Source organism: Strongylocentrotus purpuratus, unplaced genomic scaffold (assembly GCF_000002235.5).
Source record: "Strongylocentrotus purpuratus isolate Spur 01 unplaced genomic scaffold, Spur_5.0 spur5_scaffold_17, whole genome shotgun sequence".
Lineage (NCBI taxonomy): Eukaryota > Metazoa > Echinodermata > Echinoidea > Camarodonta > Strongylocentrotidae > Strongylocentrotus > Strongylocentrotus purpuratus.
This window is the reverse complement of record NW_022145602.1, coordinates 8,402,990-8,424,483: the sequence shown is the minus strand read 5'-3', so window position 1 is coordinate 8,424,483 and position 21,494 is coordinate 8,402,990. Positions and strand designations below refer to the sequence as shown.

Sequence of the window (21,494 nt, the reverse complement as noted above, 5' to 3'; positions counted from 1 at the left end):
TTGGCTGCGAGGGAGGGGCAACTCTCACGCGATGAATGTATTGAATTTTCATAAAACGGAAAGGGGGCCACTATTCTTATAGGCATAAGGACCGTTATTCATACGGGTCGCCATTCATAACGTGAGGTAAGGGTCGCTATTCATAATTCACATTGAGGGTCATTACTCGTTAGGACCGCTATTCATAATACGAAATCGGGGTCGCTATTCATGAACATGAGGAAGGGGCGCTATTCAACATTCGGTTCACTACTCGTAAGGACCGCGAGGTTCACTATTCATAATAAAGAAGAGAAGAGGGTGAAGAGTGATCCTCTTCTCGTATTATGAATAGGGACCCTCTTCTCCGATTGTGAATAGCGGTACTTATGACTAGTTTTCCTTATGAATAGCGAGTGGACCCCATTACAAAACCTTTGATTCGTAACTGATATTACCGCCTAATTAAAAATCATCAAACTCATAAAACAGCCTACCTGCTTTGAATGGCGACCACTGCACTTTTCGTCTGTTGATAAAGACCACCCCCCCCCCCCATCCTATGAAAGCATAATCTACACTCAAATTTCTGAATGAAATTGAAGTTGGGTATTGTAAATCGAAGAAAAAGAGAGTAAAGGTATATGTTTCTGTGCATCCTAACTGCCTCGATCATGTTAGATCTTGCTTTGCTATTTAATGGTTTACTCTTTTATAACACGGCAGTGGCATTGTACAGCGCGTAAATATAGCTTAGGTAATTTCCGAACAAATATTTAATGTCCTTCAAAGTTTTGTTTCCAAACATCATACTATAAATCAATGTGAACTTTCTGTGACTGTGTTTTCATTTTATAATTAACAGTCAGTGCTTACTACCTTCAATTTCACAATGTTTTATTTCTAATACCAATTACATTGTGTCCACGGTATATGCAAGAAGCACTCTCGATCCCACCCCCTTATTGCCCCCCCCCCCCTCCCCCAACGGGCCTCGACTCCGCTTTGTGTTGTAGAGGAGCTTGTTCATATTATCCCCTATTGGGCTAGGTCAATCGTGGAATATGACTCCATGAAAGAACAAAAAAGCTTGGTCAAATATGACGCCCCCTTGCTCTGCGGGAAGCCATAATACAAAATATTGTTCCTTTTCCTTTTTGTAAAGGTTCCTGTCATTTGACCGACAATTCCGTCATTGTACAAATAGTGTGTGTGTAAGCCAATTTATTATTGCGAATCGTATTATTACCATTGTCATTTGGATATTGTTTACTCCTGTTGTTATTTGAATACAATTCCCTGCTCTACGGAACACTGTAATTGTGTAAGAATTATTCATTCCTGTAATTGGGATTATTGTTATGAAATGTATTTTTGAGGTCTCTTTTATTTGTTATCAACAATTACAATATTAACTGAGCAAATAATGTGATTGTGTAAGCCAATGTATCCTTGTAACTCGAAGTCGTATTCGTAACATCTGAATTCCATTGACTCCTTTTGTTTTAATTATTTAAATGCAATTGTTGGTTCCTTATCGCAAGGTTATGGTTATGGTTTTCCCTGAACCAATTGCCCGTGGGAGTTGGTTCATGAGAAGCTCGTAGACAGTATGTTCCGTTTGGCTGTGTATTAAATTTACTTTTAACAATGCTAAGAGGATGAATACAAGGTTCCTTTTAACCATTAAAAACTACGAAATGTTTTATTACGAAAGAAAATGCTCTATCCAGAATTTGTTCAGTTGTGCTTTTGTTCACATATTTTGTACAGTGAAATATTGGTATGACAAGTGAAAAAAAATGGTTATTTTGTTGTTCTCCCTATTGTTTCAAAAGTACAATATATTCTATATTTTCTGATAGAATATGAATCCAAATATGATCTACCAGTAGATTTCAAATACGATAATATTTGATTTAGTTTAAAGTCAGATTAGCATTCCAAATGACAGTATAATAAATAAATGAGTACTTCCAACAATGCCTTCAGAGAGTACACAACTCAGCGGCAGGGCTTGTCTTTTCTGCTCCTCTTCGGACTCACATACAACCTTTTCGACTTGAACGCCATTGGCTGCCTGTACGACAGAGAATAGCTTTTAATATCCTACTACTGGTCTACAAGTCTCTCAACCACCGATGTCCCCCGTACATAGCTGGCTGCTTGGTTCGTCGTCCTCGAGTCCGAAATACCCGCTCATCATCATCCATCTGGCTCACTCAGTGTAAGAAACGTGTCGGTGAATTGTCTTTTTCATCGTTTGCTGCAAAACTGTGGAACCAGCTACCTACTGCTGTGCAGACGGCCTCATCTGTTGACCAGTTCAAGAAACTACTCAAGTCCCATTTATTCTGCTAGAAATTACTTTAAATTATTACCAGCCTACATATACTTTGCTGATCTCTGAGAAGTGTCTAACTTTTGTTTTTAAGTGGCCCAAACATTGTGGAGCGTGTGCGCAGCGCTTTGTAACTGCAAGGAAAAGGCGCTATATCAAATATCTTTTGGACTGGATTACATAAAGGGTTAAAAACAAGGCAAGTTGTATTTGCAATGTGTAATGGTTTTTCAAACACTACAATCCACAAACAGAATGATGCTGTATTGAAATTGAAGAAGAAAAATTACTGTCTCTCCTATATTTCAAGATCTACTAGAATATAATCTTGCTTGCTTAAAAATTCCCTTGCAGTTTATACTATACACATTTTTATAATGTCATGATTGTGATCTCCACCCAGGTGTGAAATGGGTACCCGGTAAGATGCGGCCGTCATTGTTGGCCAAACAGTTTTTGAGCGTCAAGTAACGCTTGGCTGGAATGCTCCCCAGGGAGTGAAGATTGTGCACACACAGTGTGCGGGCAAGCACTGAATCCAATGACCAGGATAATAGTATATTTGTAAAGCGCTTAGAGACATTTTGTATTAAGCGCTATATAGAAATTAAATATTATTATTATTATCTTCTATGTAGGCCTGTTCATCACAAATTCACAATACTTTTATTTCCTGTTTCTTTCCTAGAACTGTGATGCATAATTTACATATTCGACATAAATTTACGTCACGGTAGAAACTGTTTTTAATGGCCGTCATACGGCAACAACAGATGCAGGGACACACAACATTTAAATAAGAGCAGGACAATCTACGGAAACAGATAATTGAAAGTGAAAGTTTTAGTGAAATTCGATAAATAAACAAGGAAGCTGTGAAGCTCTATTTAAATCAAACACACACCACTGTGACGTACTTTGCGAGGTTCTCTTCAATTTGATTTGTTTCCAAAAAAAACATATATTTATGGTTGCTATGAAGAAAATATGTTATCATACGTGTCCTCTTGACATAATCATCCCATTTGGTTTCTACACAACCCCTGTATTAATATAAATATGTATATATTTCTTCATCAGCGACTAAGAAAATGTATATTTATGATCTTTTTTGTATAGAGAAACTAGTTAAGGAGCTCTTTCTTTCTAACCTGTTTTTCTCTTTCTTTATTGAAACAAGGTTGTTTTCTACTCGCAGACTCAAAATATAATTTGAAATATTGTATTATGCCCTATCATGCATACCTCCTTTCTAATGCGCAGATCTCCTTCCTCGTCTTCCTCTGAACCCCACATGCTGCTCATCCTTTTGTACTTCCAATCTCTCAATTCTTTTTGGGCGTTGTCTACTTTATGTATTGTGACCGTGTTCTCCTTTGTCTGGTAAAGTACTTTCTTGTCCCGTTTTATCTCTGTTGACATCCCTTTTTTCTATTTCTAGTTCCTTTTTGTAGATACGAATTTGTGAATTTAATTACTCATTATTCCCAACTATTATTTGAGGAGTCAATAATTGTACAAGCATTGCTCTTTAGTGAACCCCCTCTGTTTCCAATATGTATTCCTTAATTTGTGTCAATGATTATGATTGATTTGTAATGTTTTGCTGTAAACAGAAATACAATTGAATTGAATTGAACATTATAATACTGTACTGATGTTCTATTTTCAAACTTTGAGCGTCGAAGTAAAGCTCACTCCTAATCGCAGTAATGTTATCAATAGAAATGTAGATCAACATGGTTTACCCATGTTTTGTCATCTTTGTCAATTTAAATCAGTCTGTGAAGAAGAAGAAGAATAAAGGCACAATGTGATCATCGCTTTAAAACGATCCTACCATCTCGAAAATGATTTGGCATTGCCTTCGCAGTAGAAATTGAACATGAACTCATCGACCTGGCATTCATTGAGAATTGTTACTGTCTTTTTTTGTTTCCTTGTTTAAAATTCGATTTCAAACTTCCTCTTATATTTTTTTCTTTATCGGTTTCTTATTATTATCATTCGTCTCCCTATTCTTCCATTTCCTCATCTTCTCATCCTTCTCATTTCTCTTCTTCTTCTTCTCCTTCATTTTCTTCTCATTAATATTCTTCCTCTTCTTCCTCTTTGTTCCTTTTGTTTTTCTTATTATACTCCCGCCGCTGCACTAATGTCCTTTGGCAAGACATTGATCTACATTTGCCACACTCCACCCAGGTGAAGTAAATGGGTACCTGGTAGGAATTTATTCCTTGAAACGCAGCGCGAGTATACAGCTGCACTGCTAAAGCCAGGGTAATTATGCTGCATTATTGTAGAGCGCTTAGAGACTTCTGACAAAGTAAGTGTTAGGCGCTATATAAGCACTGTAATTATTAGTATTATTATTAATTATTTCTTGATTGGTTAAACCTTTTGTAGAATCGTCTAGATAGTCTGCATTCGTAGATGCGCTACGCACATTTTGGCGATACCCCAAATCACCTACAAATGACAGATAGAATATGCTATAACTCTGCTACGAGGATAAAAAATGAGATTATAAAAGAGTAATGTACTGCATTGTTGTTATTGGGACTCTTTATTATTTCCATTCTTGTCTTTTTGGCATTGAACGTGTTCTTCCTGCTCAACCCATTTCGATGTTTTTCTTCCACTTCCTGATATGGTTTATGTCTTGATATTTACTTTTATTAGGGTGATGTCAGGTAACATCGTTGAAGGTTGATGAAGAAATTGCGTACGTTTTGAATAAAATGTTACTTATTATATTCCTTTTACTGTACTAACCCTCTGACATGCAAAAGATCCTGAAAAAAATTCTCAAACCACAAAGATATCTTTGGTTTTCTTTGAAGGTGTCACTGTGCAATACCCTCTAACAATGAATAACAGTAAATTCTCCCTACCATTTTTGAATTTTCCCAACCGTTTTTCCATGAAAAAAAGACATGAAACAGGCTATTAAAATCTTTCAACACTTAAATGTCTGGAATGGGAAAAAGAGCCAATTTATTGCTTCTTGACGATTTACATTTACCTAAAATGTAATTAAATTGTAATAATATAGTTCGGAGAGTTAAGGATTCGATCAGATCAGTTTTCCCAATTTTTATCAATAATAATGGTCCGTTTTCACTCAAATTTTCAGATTATCTTTAATTGTACATAGCATTGAACTTCATTGAAGTCACTACCTTAGCACCACTACCTCTAATCTGAACAATGTTACCAAGTCCCTTTAAAAGCAAAGTAGATTGTGTGTGTACGAATCTCAAGCAGTCTACGGAAATGCACCACGCATCTCCACCATACGCATGTATACAAACTTATTATTTCGGGCTTATAACACGAGCTTTAGTTTTGGTATTCAAATGGAATGGGGCTGCAATCGAAACGCCCTTCGGCAACGTCAGTTTCGATTCGTGACCAAGTCTTCAAATTTGGAAACGAATTCCATTGGTCCGAGAAAAAGGAACTGTATGACAAGTTAACAACAAGTTCGGGAATTCTGTTTTGCGTCAGAAACTGTATATTTATCGCTGCCCTAATTCCTCCTAATTTGGTCATAATTTTGGAAGTGTGGAATCTTTGGGTTTTGTTTACTAGTTGTCTCCAATCAGTTGCAATCTCTTTCCCTTTGAAACGTCGTTTCTAAAAAGATATAGGACTGCAATAAAACATCAACAAAGAGTATCAATGTTTTTCTTTTGAATAAAAAGAAACAAAAAGGATGATCACTATGGAGCTGATATTATTATTATCCCGATCACACACTTTTAAAAATGACAGATATAGTATGACGATAGAAGAAAATGTCTTTAAAAATAATGAAATGCAATACTAAATACAAATGCCTCAATGTGCAGACGATCATAAATTACATTTGTAATGTGCATTCTAGAGCATGAGAATGCCATGGTACAACCACATAAAGTTATATTTTTTTTCTCGGAAACTTGATTTATCAGCTTTAAAAAAGAAAGAATAACAATTATGTATAAGGGCTATGTTAAAACAAAGGAAAAGTATGTTGAGAATCTTTGTTTCAGAATTTTTCCATAAATTTGACGAATGCTTATAAGTTTAGGTCGATAACATTTAATAATAATAATAATAGCTCACATTTATAATGCGCATTATTATTACCCCTGCCATCGGATTCAGGCTTACCCAGCACACAATGTATGCACATTCTCCCCTCCCTGGGGAGCATTCCGGCCAGTCGTCATTTTACAAGCGCCACTTGTTCATCCAACCACATTAACTTTCGCATCTTGGGTGGAGAGTGGCAAATGTAGATTAACGTCTTGCCAAAATACATTCGTGCCGTGTCGGCGATCGAACCACGAGATTCGAATTTTAAGTCAAGTGCTTAAACCATTCGACTACGACACTTCTATTTTAATAGGCCTTGCTCGGTAATGCCTTTTGCATGTCTTCAGAAAGGTGACTGACATCGTAAATGAACTGGCAGGTGATTTTCGGGGCGACGTTGGCGGCGCACTCGATCTCGAATCGCGACAGACTACTGTTGGAGCTGTCCTTCATCACCCGTTCCTTGCCGCCTGGGATCTCGACGTTGAGCTCCTCGATGAAGTACGCCAGGAGCTCCTTGAACAAGAGACCGTGTCCCACGACGAGCACGTGGGTGAGGTTGCCATCAGCCGACGTCGTTGCGTCTTTTTCGAGCTCGAGCTGCTTGTTGCAGATGTCGTGGAAGGCTTTGACAACTCGCTGTCTCGCCTGTCGTTAGAGGTGGATGGAAATTTGATTAGGCCAATATTTCATTATTTTTTTCAAATAGCAATACCTCAAGCACCAGAACGTTTTGACAGGTAACCAAATTGGATGTAATCTTGATTTCAGGTTATGTCATATTGTCACGGTAAAGAAATTATTATCCTTTGGATATGGCTTTTTTTTTTGGTCAACAAATTGAAGAAAAATTAATAACATACATAGTAATTTAGCGCCCAGGGAATTTCTTCTTATACCGGATACCCTTTTTCTATACCTGGATGGAAAGTGGCAAACGTAGACCAATATTTTGCCAAAGGACATTAGTGCCGAAGCGGGACCTGATCCGCGAACCAGGTGACTCACAGTTAAGCGAGGTATCCACCCCCGTATCCACTGGACCACGAAATGATAGACAGACACTAAATAAACACTTATTTAGCCAAAATACAAGTGCTAGAAAAACATTCAAGTATCAACTGCCTCAAATATTATTTCAGTTGTCAAGTAATTTGCAGTACGTCATGCCCGAAAGAGTGACAATGAATCTCATATTAAAGCATGTTGCCATAGTTGCAGGAAGACGATTAAATGTTAAAAACAAATTTCTATTTTTAAAAAAATGATTACAAAACATTATCATGATAATGGGTGTAGCATGGCTACATCAAGTTTCAGTTTCCGCAAAGATAAAGAAAAGAATAATATGATCAAATTTCTTTCAAGTATCTTTGAAGAGCTAGGGCGCTTGCTTAATGATATCTATTCATTCATTTAGAATAAATCAACATAATTGAAACTTGGCTTAGTATCAATCAAGGGGGCGTTCACTTTTCTATTTCAGGTTAATGAATGGAAATTGAAACCATAATAAACAATCGACTTCAAAACTAGAACCTTCTACGGCCATGAAAGTTTGCTGGTATTAAGTGGTCGAGGGTTTAATACACAACAGTTTCATATCATTAAGTAGTTGAACAATGACTTGTTTTGGAGCGCTCCGTGAAAGTTTTCCGTCTCGAAAACGGGAGCCATCGACGAGGTATCGTAGTTGAGTCGTTTAAACACTTGACTAGAAAGTGTCGGTCATGGGTTCAAGGCCCGGCTTGGCACTATTTCTAAATTTGACACTCTCTACCCGGGAGTTACACGGGTAGCGGTATATGAAGGAATTCCTTGATTGCATGTGAGCACATAAATAAGGTCGCCAATTTGTTACGTCTCCTGTAAATGCAAACCTACACATACTATATAGTAGAAATGTTTGAAACTTACGACTTGGAAAGATTCGCCCCCTTTCGGCACGTGACTTCGGAATGTAAAACCTTCAGAAAGCAGGAAAGCTCTGTACTCTGAAATCGTGATCCCTTCCTTGTCTCCAAAATTCTGGATAATTTAAAGTGGAAAAAAGATATATTAAACCACTGTATATAACTATTTATCTATTGCATTTGTTACACATGTTTATTGGCCATTAACGTCAGGGTCGTTACACATTGAATATGCAAATACGCAAATATTCAGTGTCTATTAGCAATATTGCTTTAAGCAGAAAGAGGGAAAGAGAGAGAGAGAGAGAGAGAGAGGGGGGAAGGAGAAGGAAGGAGAGAGAATGAGAAAGATAGACAGACCGAGACAGACTGAATGAAAGAGAAGGAGACAGAGAGAAAGAGAGAGAGAGACATACAGACATAGGCCTACACAGAGGCAGAGAGAGAGAGAGAGAGAGAGCGGAATCAGGAATACGGACATTGACCGTGTTATTTAAAGAAGGAATTCAAACATATACCCTTTTTAATCTATTTCATGTCTTTATATAGAGTTTTTCGAAGATGATACGAATTTTCACAAACAAAATTATATTTAATAACAGTTCATTCATTCAGGTTGTGGAATGTATTTGCATTGGAAAAGTATTGTGATTAGCACGAGAATAATCATGATGTTTTCACAAAGTGTAAATAACTGCATAAACCCATCTAACTATATTATAAATACTTAATGCCAGGGGCGTACGCAGGATTTTTTCAAGGGGGGGGGGGGGTTTAAAATCTGGCCCAAAATATTTTTTAAAAAAAGGGTGTTTTTTTAGGGGGGTTTACACACATAAAAATACCAAAAGGGGGGGGGGGTTTGAACCCCCAACCCCCCCCCCCCCCCCTGCGTACGCCCCTGCTTGATGCGCACTGTGATGTATGACTGGATCAAAAACAATATGATACTGTTTCAAGGGCAAAATAAAGTTGTTCGCCTTCACGACAATAAGAACACAACTTACCCGCTCTCTCAAACCAACTTCCTCGATCACATCACATGGGGGCGCCCTTAATGATTTGAGGATGATGTCAGTTGTCTGGGAAAATGAATCAAAACGAGTGATTGAAATAAAGATTACAACTGAGGTGGCGCTCTTCTGTCTGTGTTTGCTTTCACTAATAGTTTTATCGATTAATATAATTATTTCATTCGTACGTTCTGAGTTTCTTTCATGTTATTCACATTTATTTTAATGCAAATATTAAAAAAAGTGAAAAGGAGAAGGAAAAGAAAAAGCCAAATCATCTATGACCCCTGCCTGTTTCACAATAACTCGATATTACAGATATGCAAATTATGTCATTAAACATATGAATAACAAAAATACATATATATATATATATATATATATATATATATATATAGCTCAACATATCATTACGTGTCGGTCTCTGCAATGAACATTTAAGTTCACTTTTAATAGAAGAATATTATTTATTGGGAGAACAGGACGGATTACCTTGGCTTCGTTTGTCCCTTTATTGATTTCGAAGCAATTTCTCTAGAAAATCTAGCTTATAAACCACCTTTTCATTCCTGTGTACTACATTTTAATGCATATGGTATTAATCTACCCCATTCGGGCTAAGAAAGATATATGATTTATCCAGGATGATTTTTTAATTGATAAATACATCCGAAAACAATCCGCGGTATTAGTTAAAACGTTTCATTTTCATTCTTTAAACAAAATATCATTTTGTAGCATTGTGAAGGAAGTAATGGTTTCTTACCTGCGTGGCTCGTAAAAGATCGCTTGTGTACACATAATCTATTTTCTCATTCGACAAACGCTTGCTCAAGCTCTCCGCCTGTAGGACGCCATCTTCCGACAGGGGTGAGTTAGTTTGACCTGTGAATTGGAGATTAAAAAAGCACACGATAAATAAAGTATGTGCATATACTGCACTGTTATAAAATAGAACTAGATGACGAGTTTCATGTCGAGCAAATATGGAATATCGATTACATGAGTTATTTATCAGGGAATTTGTATAGTTTACTAATTATTATTGCAGTGATAATTCTTCAAATTGCCAAACAAGGACAAACATTATTTGTGTTGAAAGACAGCAATTGGTATGATGAACAATATGTATATCATCATATAATAACAAAGAAAATAAAAAAGAAGTAAAGGAAAAACAATAAGTAATACAACGAAACGAAATGAAGCAAAATCGAAAAACAAACGAGTCATCTTGATATCAGGGTGGACTTTCCCTTTAAGCTAAACAACATCATGACCAACAATGGTACTGGAAATACATCCCACTGATTTTTTTTTTTTTTTTTACGGATTGCAATTACGATGATTAAACCACGAAACTCAGAAATGATTTAACATTCCTGTATTGTTTACTCGTAAATTGTTCGTGTTAAAAGACAGCACCCTTTGATGGTCAAGATGAGTAGCGTAACAGTTACAGCAAAAGCAAAACAATAACGAAGTAAAAGAATAAAACAAAGACGAAAGAAATGTAAGAAAACGAAACGAAATGAGCGGCAAAAAAGAAAAAAGAAATCAAAACAAACATACAGAATCAAGCAAGCAAGCAATTAGCCACAACCACACAATTTTAGTATTTATTCTTTATTATAATGTAAGAGCCATTTCTGATGGCGTTTTAGAAAAGCCAAATTTGGAACGAGGCCATGATATTTGTTTTCTTTAAAGGCCCACTGCACTACTTGTAGCTACTTGCGCCCTCTATATAACAAACAATGCCTAATCGGTGACCATTGGTCCCCCATGATCCTCGTTTTCTTATGTTAACTGAGAGCTGAGTTGATGAGATAACCACCTGTCCAGTGACCTTGCAGGGCAGTCTAATCCCTCCTGTAAACTACGGCAGATAAGCTTTAAATGACAGTGCATAATGATAGATGATGAAATCATATTTAATTAGGCCGGCATTATTGCGTTGAAAAGGGGGAACAGTTTGAAAACTGACATTACCACATACAAATAGAAAAAGAAAGAAAAAACTTAAATGAACGGTACGTGCTTTGTTGTTACACAAGTTTATAATAATACTCATTTTGTACAAGAATAACACGGAGCACTTAAAATGGGAGTCTACCCTGATACGGAGTTGGTTTTAATAGAAGCAGACATTATTAAAGAAACGGGTTAATGAAAGTTTGAGCAAAAAAAAGATTAAAGATAAGAAAGTTGAGAATTTTAAAAGATAATATCAATCAAACACAAATTGGCAACTCCGCGACATATCTTGCGAGCTCTCCTCCTACTTGCCCAGTAAAAAAAAAAAAATTAAGTTTCCTTTTAAATAATTTTCAATCAAAGATTTACCCTAAATATAGTTAGTGTACATATGTTGTTATGCAATGCCTGTATGACATAGGTCTATTCCGTTACCGATAGCAAGAAAATAAAAGTTTATGAAATTTTCTGTACAGAGCAAATTGGAGACAAGCTCACAAAATAGGTCATCGTGTTTTTTTTTTTCTCTTTTGTCGGCTTTTATTAAAACCAACTTGATATCAGGTTGGACTTCCCCTTTAAGTTAAACAACGTCATGGCCAACTACAGAACCGGACATCCATCCATCTGAAAATGTTTTTCTGACTGATTGCAATTACGATGATTATATCTCAAAGCTGAGAAATTATTTAACATTTAACATTCATTCGTAAAAATGTTCGGTCATAATTAAGATAGCAGCTGGAAATATCACTCTTTTTTTCCTGCTAGATTATGATTACCCTTTTCTGCTTATTAATCATGAAAAAGGCAATGCATTAGGTAAATTAAAATATTGTCTATACCCTTTACTAATTTTAACAATTTACCAGGAAGTCCGAGACATGATTAAAAAAGGATTGAAGACCCCAAAACTGAGGATGTAGGCCTATTCCTAATAAGGCTGGGCGATAAAACTATTTGTCATGGGCAGATTGATAATGATAACTATGATAATACAAATTGGCGGCGGGGTGATTAAAAAAGGGGGTGGAAAGTGACGAAGTAAACTTGCCTCTGATACTGAAAGAAGAGTGCCCTATATTATCGCTATACGTGTATTACTTTTTTACTTTTACTTTATCAGCCGTTGTCAATCCACTGCAAGATGAAGGCCTCAGCATGATGTTTCCAAATGCCTCTGTTCAGCACCTGTTGGTGCCAGTTTGTCTGTCCCCAGGACTGTTGCAGCTCGTCTCGCCATCTTTTTCTTTGACGTCCCCTGTTCGTTTTCCCTCATATCGTGTCCAGTGAGTGATTGCTGAGCTCCAGCGATTGTCATTCCTACGGCTGATGTGGCCTGCCCAATTCCATTTCCTTCTTTTCACTGTTTCAAGGATGTCCTGGACTTTTGTCTGTTCCCTGATCCATTTGTTCGTTTTGCTGTCTTTGTATGTGATGCATAGAATACTCCTTTCCATGTTGTGTTGAGAGGCTGCTAGCTTTCCATTTTTGATGTTAGTGTCCATGTTTCTGCAGCGTATGAGATTGCTGGGATGATGCACTGGTTATATACTTTCCTTTTCAGGCATAATGGAAGTTTGCCTTTCATGATGGTGCTGTATCTGCCAAAGGCTTGCCATCCAGCTTTGATTCTTCTTCTTATTTCGTTGTCTTGATTTTTGTCTTGGAGGGAGAAACGTTGCCCTAAGTAAATATACTCCTCTACTTGTTCCATTTTGGTACCGTTCACTTGGATTTGTATTGGATCTTTGGCTGATCCTGTCATGACTTTAGTCTTCTTCATGTTCATTTTGAGGCCTGTAAGTCGGCTTGCATCGTCCAGTTCTTGCATCATTATTTCGAGGTCGTTTAAGTTGTGAGATATGATGACAATATCGTCTGCAAATCGTAAGTGACTCATGTTTTCCCCGTTTATGTTGATTTTATTTGATGACCAGTCTAATGTTTTGAAGATGCTCTCTAGGCAAGCAGTGAAGAATTTTGGTGAGCCGGTGTCTCCCTGTCTAACTCCCTTTCTCATCATGATTTTGTTGCTGGCCTTGTGCATTCTGACAGTGTTGTAGCAGTCTGATTAAATGTCTTTAAGGATTTTGATGTATGCATTGTTGATTCCTTGGTCTTGAAGTGCCTTCAGTACTGAATAGGTTTCTACGGAATCAAATGCCTTTTCGTAGTCTACGAATGCTACGCATAGAGGGATGTTGAATACTTGGCATTTTTCTTTCAGTTGATTAATGGTGTGGATGTGGTCCGTAGTTGAGAAACCCCTTCTGAAGCCTGCCTGCTCTCTTGGTTGGTTGTTATCAAGGATTTTCTCTAGCCGGTTGGTGATGATTTTTGTGTACAGCTTATACAGGTTTGAAAACGTATATAAATACATTGAAAATTAATACTAATGGGAGCGAAGAGAGAGAGAGAGTGAGCGGGGGGGGGGGGGGGCAGCTGAAAACAGAAAAGTGAGAGTGAGTAGTTAAGGGTAAGAAAAGATAGATGAAGAGTGAGAGGGGGGGGGGGCAGCCGAAAACAGAAAAGTGAGAGTGAGTAGTAAAGGGTAAGAAAAGATAGATGAAGAGAGGAAGGGAGAGAGAGAGGAGGGGGGTTGAGAGAGAGAAAGATAGACATATAAGTGTCTTTCTTTATCTCTCTCTCTCTCTCTATATATATATATAGAGAGAGAGAGAGAGAGAGAGAGGCATAAAGAAAGAGAGAGAAAGAGATAGATAAGGAGGGGGCTGAGGTCGAGAGCAAAAATGAGAGAGAAATATACGAGTAATAAAGGTAGATGAAGTCTGGTTGTCTGTGGAAAATGCGGGTTAAGAAAAGTTGAGAGCAAAACAAGTACAGACACCTATTAAACGGACCGTTTTGGCGTTGGTCTGTGCTGCAGTATTTTTAACAACATAATTATAACAATAAGTTATTTTTTTAGTGTTAGACATGTATTTTTTTTTAATTTCATACTAGAACATGAAAAGTACATCTTACCTTGTACTAACTTCTGTTGATTGTATTTGCTTTCTCCACTGTAGATAAAAGAAAAAATGGACAGGTCTCATTTCAATAAATATTTGAAAAATATGGATGACATATTTTGACATTTCATAACTTTTTAGCGCAGCTGGAGGGTTGTTATGAGATCGTTAATGTTACATGTAAAACCGCTGTTAGTGTGTCATACTGTTATCACTCTTTCCCTACAACCAGCCCTAAATGTGACTTAAAAGAGAAGGTTGAGTTCTGAAAAGAGGTGAACAATAATAATGAGCGTTATCATTGTTATAATGCAAGTGTCGAAAGAACTTCAGAGAAAAAAAATGTTCCCTGAAAACCGTGGCTCTTCAAATGCTTTCATATTCTAAATAACAGTAAGTAACACAGCTCAAAAATGAGACCCGATTTTTATGCCACATGTCTGTGTAGTCCCATATAAATCTTTCTGCGTACTGTGCTTGTTTACTGTGCCTAATTTCTTATCATTATGATGACTCCATAACCTTTCAGTACACACCAATACTTATATGCTACATTATCAAATTTTTCTGATCGATTCCACACCGTTTCTTTCACAATGCAGCCGCATGACCAGAACTCAACTTTATCTTAAAATTTGTAGAGATTTCATGGTCTATTTGAGTCGTCATTTTGACTGTGGATTACAATGGTTCACAGTTCAAGTTCTGTCGTGGCACTACTGTCATTTGGCAAGACATTAATCTGCATTTGCTACTATTCACCCAGGTAATGTAAACGAGTATCCGGTATTAAGAAATAACTCGATATCCAGAGCGCCTTCTCAGGGCCGAATATATAGGCTCAGGCATGCCAGGGGGTAATGGAAGTACCGCGCTTATAGGCAACATAACATAATTATTTATGTTTAAAGACCGTCAACACTACTGGGCCAGAGGGGATTAGACCACACAGCGAGGTCACTGACAGGTGGCTATCTCATTAACCCAGCTCTCAACTAACATACGAAGAAGAGGATCATGGGGGACCAACAGGCACCAATTGGGGAAGTTTTCTATATAAAGGGAGCAAGTAGCCACAAGTAGGACAGTGGGGCTTTAATTGGCGTTGCCTCGTTGCGACGACGTCCTAACATACATCGAGCAGCACTGTACACAGATATGTATATACGGGACTTAATGCACACGCTTGACATCAATGTTTCAACCAAATCTTATACTATTTCTTCTCATAATTGCAACAGACGGCACTCAACAAACGCTCTTTTTCTTTTGATAATGGTCATTAACGAATTAATTTTCAAAAACGAATGACAAAGCCCATCATTTCACGTTACCGTGGCCAAATCCCAAACATATAATTCAAGCCAATTTCTTGGTGGAAAATGCGACGAGAATAACTTACGATGGGAGCAAATGTGAACGCTCCCTTCTGTCCATGACCTTAGTCAAACATTTTCAATTTAGGTAATGGACGTGTAAGCAAAAAGGCGCTCCTTTCAAAACTATCTACATGAAGATTCACTCTCCTAAAGTTATATCTATCTATCTGAGTATCTTCTCCCGGTTCGGAGGTTGATTGCAACATCTCTCCATTTCACATTTCCAAAAACACGGACAAAATAATCATGTCGTGTTATACTTACTGCCGCACTAAACTTCAGATAAATTTCACCATCTTGATTTAAAGTATGTCTTTCTGCTCTTCCTCTGAAGGGTTAGAATGGCTCTTTCAAGTTGGGTGTGTGTATCAGTTGCCGGTGTCACAACACACTAATCATTACGACCTTCTAAATGCGCTGTATATATAAGTATGGTACTACCTGCAAACAAAATCAATAAAGTCATGTTATACTTACTGCCGGACTAAACTTAAGATAAATTTCACCATCTTGATTTAAAAATGTCTCGCTGTTCTTCCCCTGAACGGTTTGAATGACTCTCTCAAGATTGCTGAATGTATCAGTTGCCGATGGCTTAACAGAACACGCTAATGATTAATACCTCCTAAATGCGCTGTATATATATATGGTAATACCCGCATTGTTTTCAAAACATCGTCATGGCGATAAACCCATGACTCCTGCTACGTCTAAATTTGATGTGGGCTGCAAAAGGGATACACTACCTTTAAAAAAACAAAACCTGCATTTTTTATTGAATATACTGGTATTTGCTATGGCGATAAAACTCGCAGGCAGATCTTTTATTAATACACGTATACGGGTATAGCTCACTGCACAAGCACCCTTAGCAGATGAATCAGCGAATTTTTAATGGAGTTTTATGGATTTCCGTTTGTACCCGTATATCCTCAAGGTTCATAACTACCTTTCTTTTTGTATAATAATTATGAAGAATTAAAGTACATAACGCGGAGTTCTCTAGATAGAATAGGACAGTCTCTGACTAATGGCGAAGCAACATTTTGGGGGCGGGGGGGGGGGGGGGGGAGGGGATCACAAAAGCCCCGTCTCCTCCCCACTCCATCAAATAATGAAGAAAGGAAAATAAATAAATATAATTTCTCAAAGAGAAGAGAATAAATGCGAGGAAGGGGGATCGATGATTTTGTTCTTGATTTTTTTTTTTACTAATGATTAAAGTTTTCATACGGTAAATTAGTCAGTCAGTCAAGCAATCAATTAATCGAGTATTCAATCAATCATTCAATCAATTAGTCAATCACTCATTCAGCAAGTTAGTTTGTAAATCAACCAACTAATCAATGCCTCATGCTACCATCCGAAGAATACTAAATCGATCACCTAGGCATAACAAATCAATCAATCAATCAATCAGTTAATCATCAAATCAATTTATTAGTCAACCATTTATTAAAATCATCAATTAACAACTTGATCAATCAATCATTTAATGCTTCAATCATGAAACAAATTAATGAATCAACCAGAGCTTAGATTTGAACGAATTGGATGGGATGTTAATATTTAGGCACTACCAATCTGAAAAAATTACATGTTTCTATGCAAATTTTGAGCAATTTTTTTGGGGGGAGGTAACTCCATAACTTCCCCTGGAATCCTACGTAATATCATAAAGAAAATACTATACACAATGCACTAGTTAGTCATCACTCTATTTTTCTACTGAATATTCATCAGGCTTGACAGATAAAGGCGAAAAGAAAGAGAAAAAAACGAGTGAAATGTTTTAAAGTTTTCATATTTGAATGAATACGTGAGCACCACACATTTAATTTATTCACATTTTTACAGACTCGTCATTATTTCTACATATTTTTTACCTGACATATATAGCTGAGGAAAACGTTAAAATCAGTTTAACAAGCAAAATGTAACACCTTATACGTAAATAACCGAAAATCACAATTTATATCAACATAACTGTTTACATAATTGCCCTGATGTTATCAACTCTATAAACCTACATTCCTTGTATGACAAATACCTGCCAAAGGTTCTTCATTAACCAAGGAAAATCAAAAGTAGGAATGTTCTCCTTTGTAAACGTTTCCTTTAAATTGGCAATTTTCTTCAATTTCAGGGACTTCCCCATTTGTGATTGGATATGGAACATTGCGCTCGAACCCGGACACACTGCTTCCCTGAGATAACAATCATGCACTAGGACTGCTATTCAGTGGCACACAAGAAAAACTAAAGCCTCCATACAGTTGATTTGAAATAAAATTTATAAAGATGTAAATCCAGACCTTTCGATCTTTTACCCATAATATTTCAGATACACCGCCTTTTATTTTCCTGATTTGAGCATCCATAAATGTACACTATGAAGGATATTGCCTTTTTTTTCTTTCAAGATATTTATAGAAAAAGCCTGATGACGAAGCCAACATCCTTTATCGCAATTAACAGTATGAATCTTTATACAAATCTGGGGAGTGTTTCACAAAGACTAAGATCGACTTTAAGTTTGACTTAACTATGGCAGGTCATTTATGCCACTGTTTGCTCTCACCATTATGTTCTTTAGATGATATTTTTTCCTTCAATAATAATTATCAAAAGATTGTCAATGCTGTAGATTTTTGACCATGATTTGTACGTCCCATGAGAGGCAAATGCCAGTAAATGGTGAGAACAAACAGTGGCATGAACAGCCTGCCATAGTAAAGTCCAACTCAAAGTCAATCTTAATCTTTGTGAAACATTCCCTGGATATGCAAGCTGCAGAAAGGGGTATCATGTATAAATTCATGGCTCAAAGTTCGCACACACAAGAAATGGCAAGACGATGAAAACACTGACTGCGACTACATTGTGCGATGATTCTTTAAAGGGATTGGGTATCTTTGCCTCAGATTCTAAATAAAATGCTGGAATTAGCTCATGCTGTAATAATAATTGTAAACCTTTATGTCAGTCAGGAATCCCATGACTTTTACAAGCCGATAGCCTGTCTGATTATCAAGATATTTATGACTGGAATCGAAATTCAAAAAACGTTTTCTTAACGGTTTTTACTACAGTTTACTGGGAAAATGAGTTTGGTAAAACCGGTCACTCAAACTTGTTTACTATTTTGAGGCACTTCATGATCATTTTAAAGCGCTTTTTTAGGGCTTCAATATAACACCATATCACAAACACTGATAATACGTAGGGCCATGCATCTCAGATTTAACATTGTTAAACGATGCCTTTAAAGTACCTGTCGTAAACAAGGCAGAGAGAAGCTATGATGAACTGCTAGAATTGACTATAGTCTAGTGTTTCCCTTCCCCAAGGCCCATGTGCCACTCAAGACAAGAGGAACTTTGGAACCATCAACAAAATGTTTCCAGTAGAACGATGATGACAAGGACGATGACGACTATACGACGATGACGATGATAGGTGTTATGTTCGATGGATAAAGCACTCGGTTTTAGAATTCATTATTTTGCTACTGATAACAATTCTGAGTAATATTTCAACCAGAAATCAACTTGTAAAGCAATGTGATTACATTTATAAAACATCATTTTCTAACTTTTCTAACTTAAACAAAATATATATCGTAATTTCGATCTACTTGTATAAATAGATTTCAAACCCACTCACTTCTCCTACGACCATGTACTACGCCCGGTTTATGCCATTTGTTTTTAATTAAACACTACATGTACAACATGGCTATTTGTGATGTGAAATACAAAGACCACAAGGACAAATGTGCAATTAATTAGCCTTATTACACAGGAAGGAATCCTAGGTTACGTAACAGTGGAACGCTTGTGGTGTGGACGTGTATATAGAAGGACCCTAGGACATATGCCGGATACGATGTGGAATACGACAATTAATCATATGGGAGTTGCTTAACGCATCATTATCATATTTCTGTCCTAACAAAATGCCACCATGATCTCAAAGGCTTCCTATAAACCAATTCTAATGTCATTTCAATACCCAATTGTATGTGCTACACAAAAATCATGTTCAAATTATAGAAGACGTCCATAAATTGAATGTTCGCAAGTTTCAAAACATAGTAGACAAGGCTACTGAAAAACGCTTAGTTTTAAATCTCGAAAGTTATTGCCACCGTGTTTACTGTTGCCAGAAATGTTTATCATCACCATTATTTTTTAATGAAGTCGGTTACATTGTAAATAAAATCACAAGGATCAGTTCAATGAAAGTCTTAGCAAATTCCGATTTAAACAAGGAAAGTTATGGATTTTTGAAAGTACGATCTAGCAAATACGAGTTGGCAAAACTGTGACGTATTTTGTGAGGGCCTCTCCTATCTAATCTTGACAATTTTTATTTTAATAAACTGTCCTGTTCTTCGTTATTGATGACGGAATAGATGTATGCTTGAACATTTTCGTCAGGGCAAATAAAACTTTCTGAAAGTACAGAGCAAACCTAGGGGAGCTCGCAAGATACGTCGAATAGTTGCCAATTAATGATGTTTATGATTGATCACAACTTTCTTATTTTCGATAGGAATTTCTCCAACTTAATTTCACGGACCTGTTCCTTTCAAATATCTGCTTCTGTTAAATACAACTTCATATCAGGGTGGACTTTTCCTTTAAAGTGCTAGAATGGGCGTGTAGAAAAAATGCAGGCACTATGAAGGGAGTGTGAAGAAAGAGAATCCTCCTTTGTCATCACGATCATTGTTGCTTTCTACAAACCCATCTACATCATTCTGGTTTGTTATGTCGAACTCCCAAACAATCTGCATGGGTATTTTGAAATATTCCCTCATTTAACAAAAAATGTATAACTAAACACTAAATGTTTTAAATGACAGATGAAGTCAGTGGAAAGGCGAAAAACAAAATATGCACTAGACTTTGACATTTCAGTAGCTTATATATTAATCAATGTCACCTATAAACATATTACTCGGGAATGAAACGAAATGCAGAACAAGATTTCTTTTTACAGAAAGCAGAAGGCCAATTGAAGAACATCAATTAAATTCATTTATCAGCATTGACCTTTTATATTCATATTTCTCTATAACAAGATTCAAATTTGTTTTTAATTAATAAATCGTGTTAATGTTACTTGAGAAAAGGTACACAACATGTTTTGATGCACTACCAGATCTTCCATAATCGCTACGGCCCACGAAAGTCGACAACCAGTGAGATCAACTGCCGACGAGACCGAGACTCTACGAGACCGATATTTTCGGTCTAGCGAAAGTTCCGAAAAGTTGGCAGAGGGCGCACGAGAACGACGGCCCATAATATCTTCTGTCAACTTGTCTTAAGTTCATCAGACCGAAATTGTCAGTCTCGTGGGGTAGTCGGTCACCTGGAAAGGCGATTAGTTGTGATTTTATATTTTTATCACATTTGACCTTTCATTGCTTCACTCATCATAATTATGAATGACAAACCAAAATGATAATTGATTTAAAGGCTCAGAGTAGTGGGTTTTCGTGGGGACTTTGACACCATTCGGATATTTATCCAATAACAGGGGTTGTCGGTCACCAAGAGTGGACTTCAGCTTGACGACCGACAGCTCTTGTGTAATGCATTGTGCCCTGAAATGCCTTTCACCCTCGAGATAATGAAGACAAGCTGGAGTATTTTCCGGCGGGTCAACGGGTTCGCTGCTTCGGAGACCAGTGCGCAAATTAGTCGACAATTCAACCGAATCTGGTGACAGCGAATTATGATGCAATACATACGGACGCTGGCTACTACGTGACATAACATCAAGATTACTAATGTGTTGCTATATCTACCATGTAAATAAGA

The 21,494-nt window shown here is 37.0% G+C and overlaps 1 protein-coding gene across 1 annotated transcript; it reads right to left on the bottom strand.

The window, feature by feature from the left end:
• Positions 1–6,042: 6,042 nt before the first annotated feature.
• LOC579403 (fructose-2,6-bisphosphatase TIGAR) lies at positions 6,043–16,291 on the bottom strand. Its single transcript, XM_779522.5, has 6 exons — positions 16,138–16,291; positions 14,295–14,332; positions 10,096–10,214; positions 9,324–9,398; positions 8,321–8,431; positions 6,043–7,051 (listed from the first exon to the last, which is right to left on the bottom strand). The coding sequence occupies exons 1-6, from the start codon at positions 16,167–16,169 to the stop codon at positions 6,710–6,712; spliced, it is 717 nt and encodes a 238-aa protein (XP_784615.1). The 5' UTR covers positions 16,170–16,291; the 3' UTR covers positions 6,043–6,709.
• Positions 16,292–21,494: the final 5,203 nt, after the last annotated feature.

Excerpts from the sequence above, each read along its gene's own strand:
- LOC579403 (XM_779522.5), bottom strand. The coding sequence starts at position 16,169 with ATGGTGAAATTTATCTTAAGTTTAGTCCGGCA. Across the intron at positions 10,215-14,294 it reads TCAACAGAAGTTAGTACAAG|GTCAAACTAACTCACCCCTG; the intron begins GTAAGATGTACT and ends TCCAATTCACAG. Across the intron at positions 7,052-8,320 it reads GGGGCGAATCTTTCCAAGTC|GCGAGACAGCGAGTTGTCAA; the intron begins GTAAGTTTCAAA and ends CTCTAACGACAG.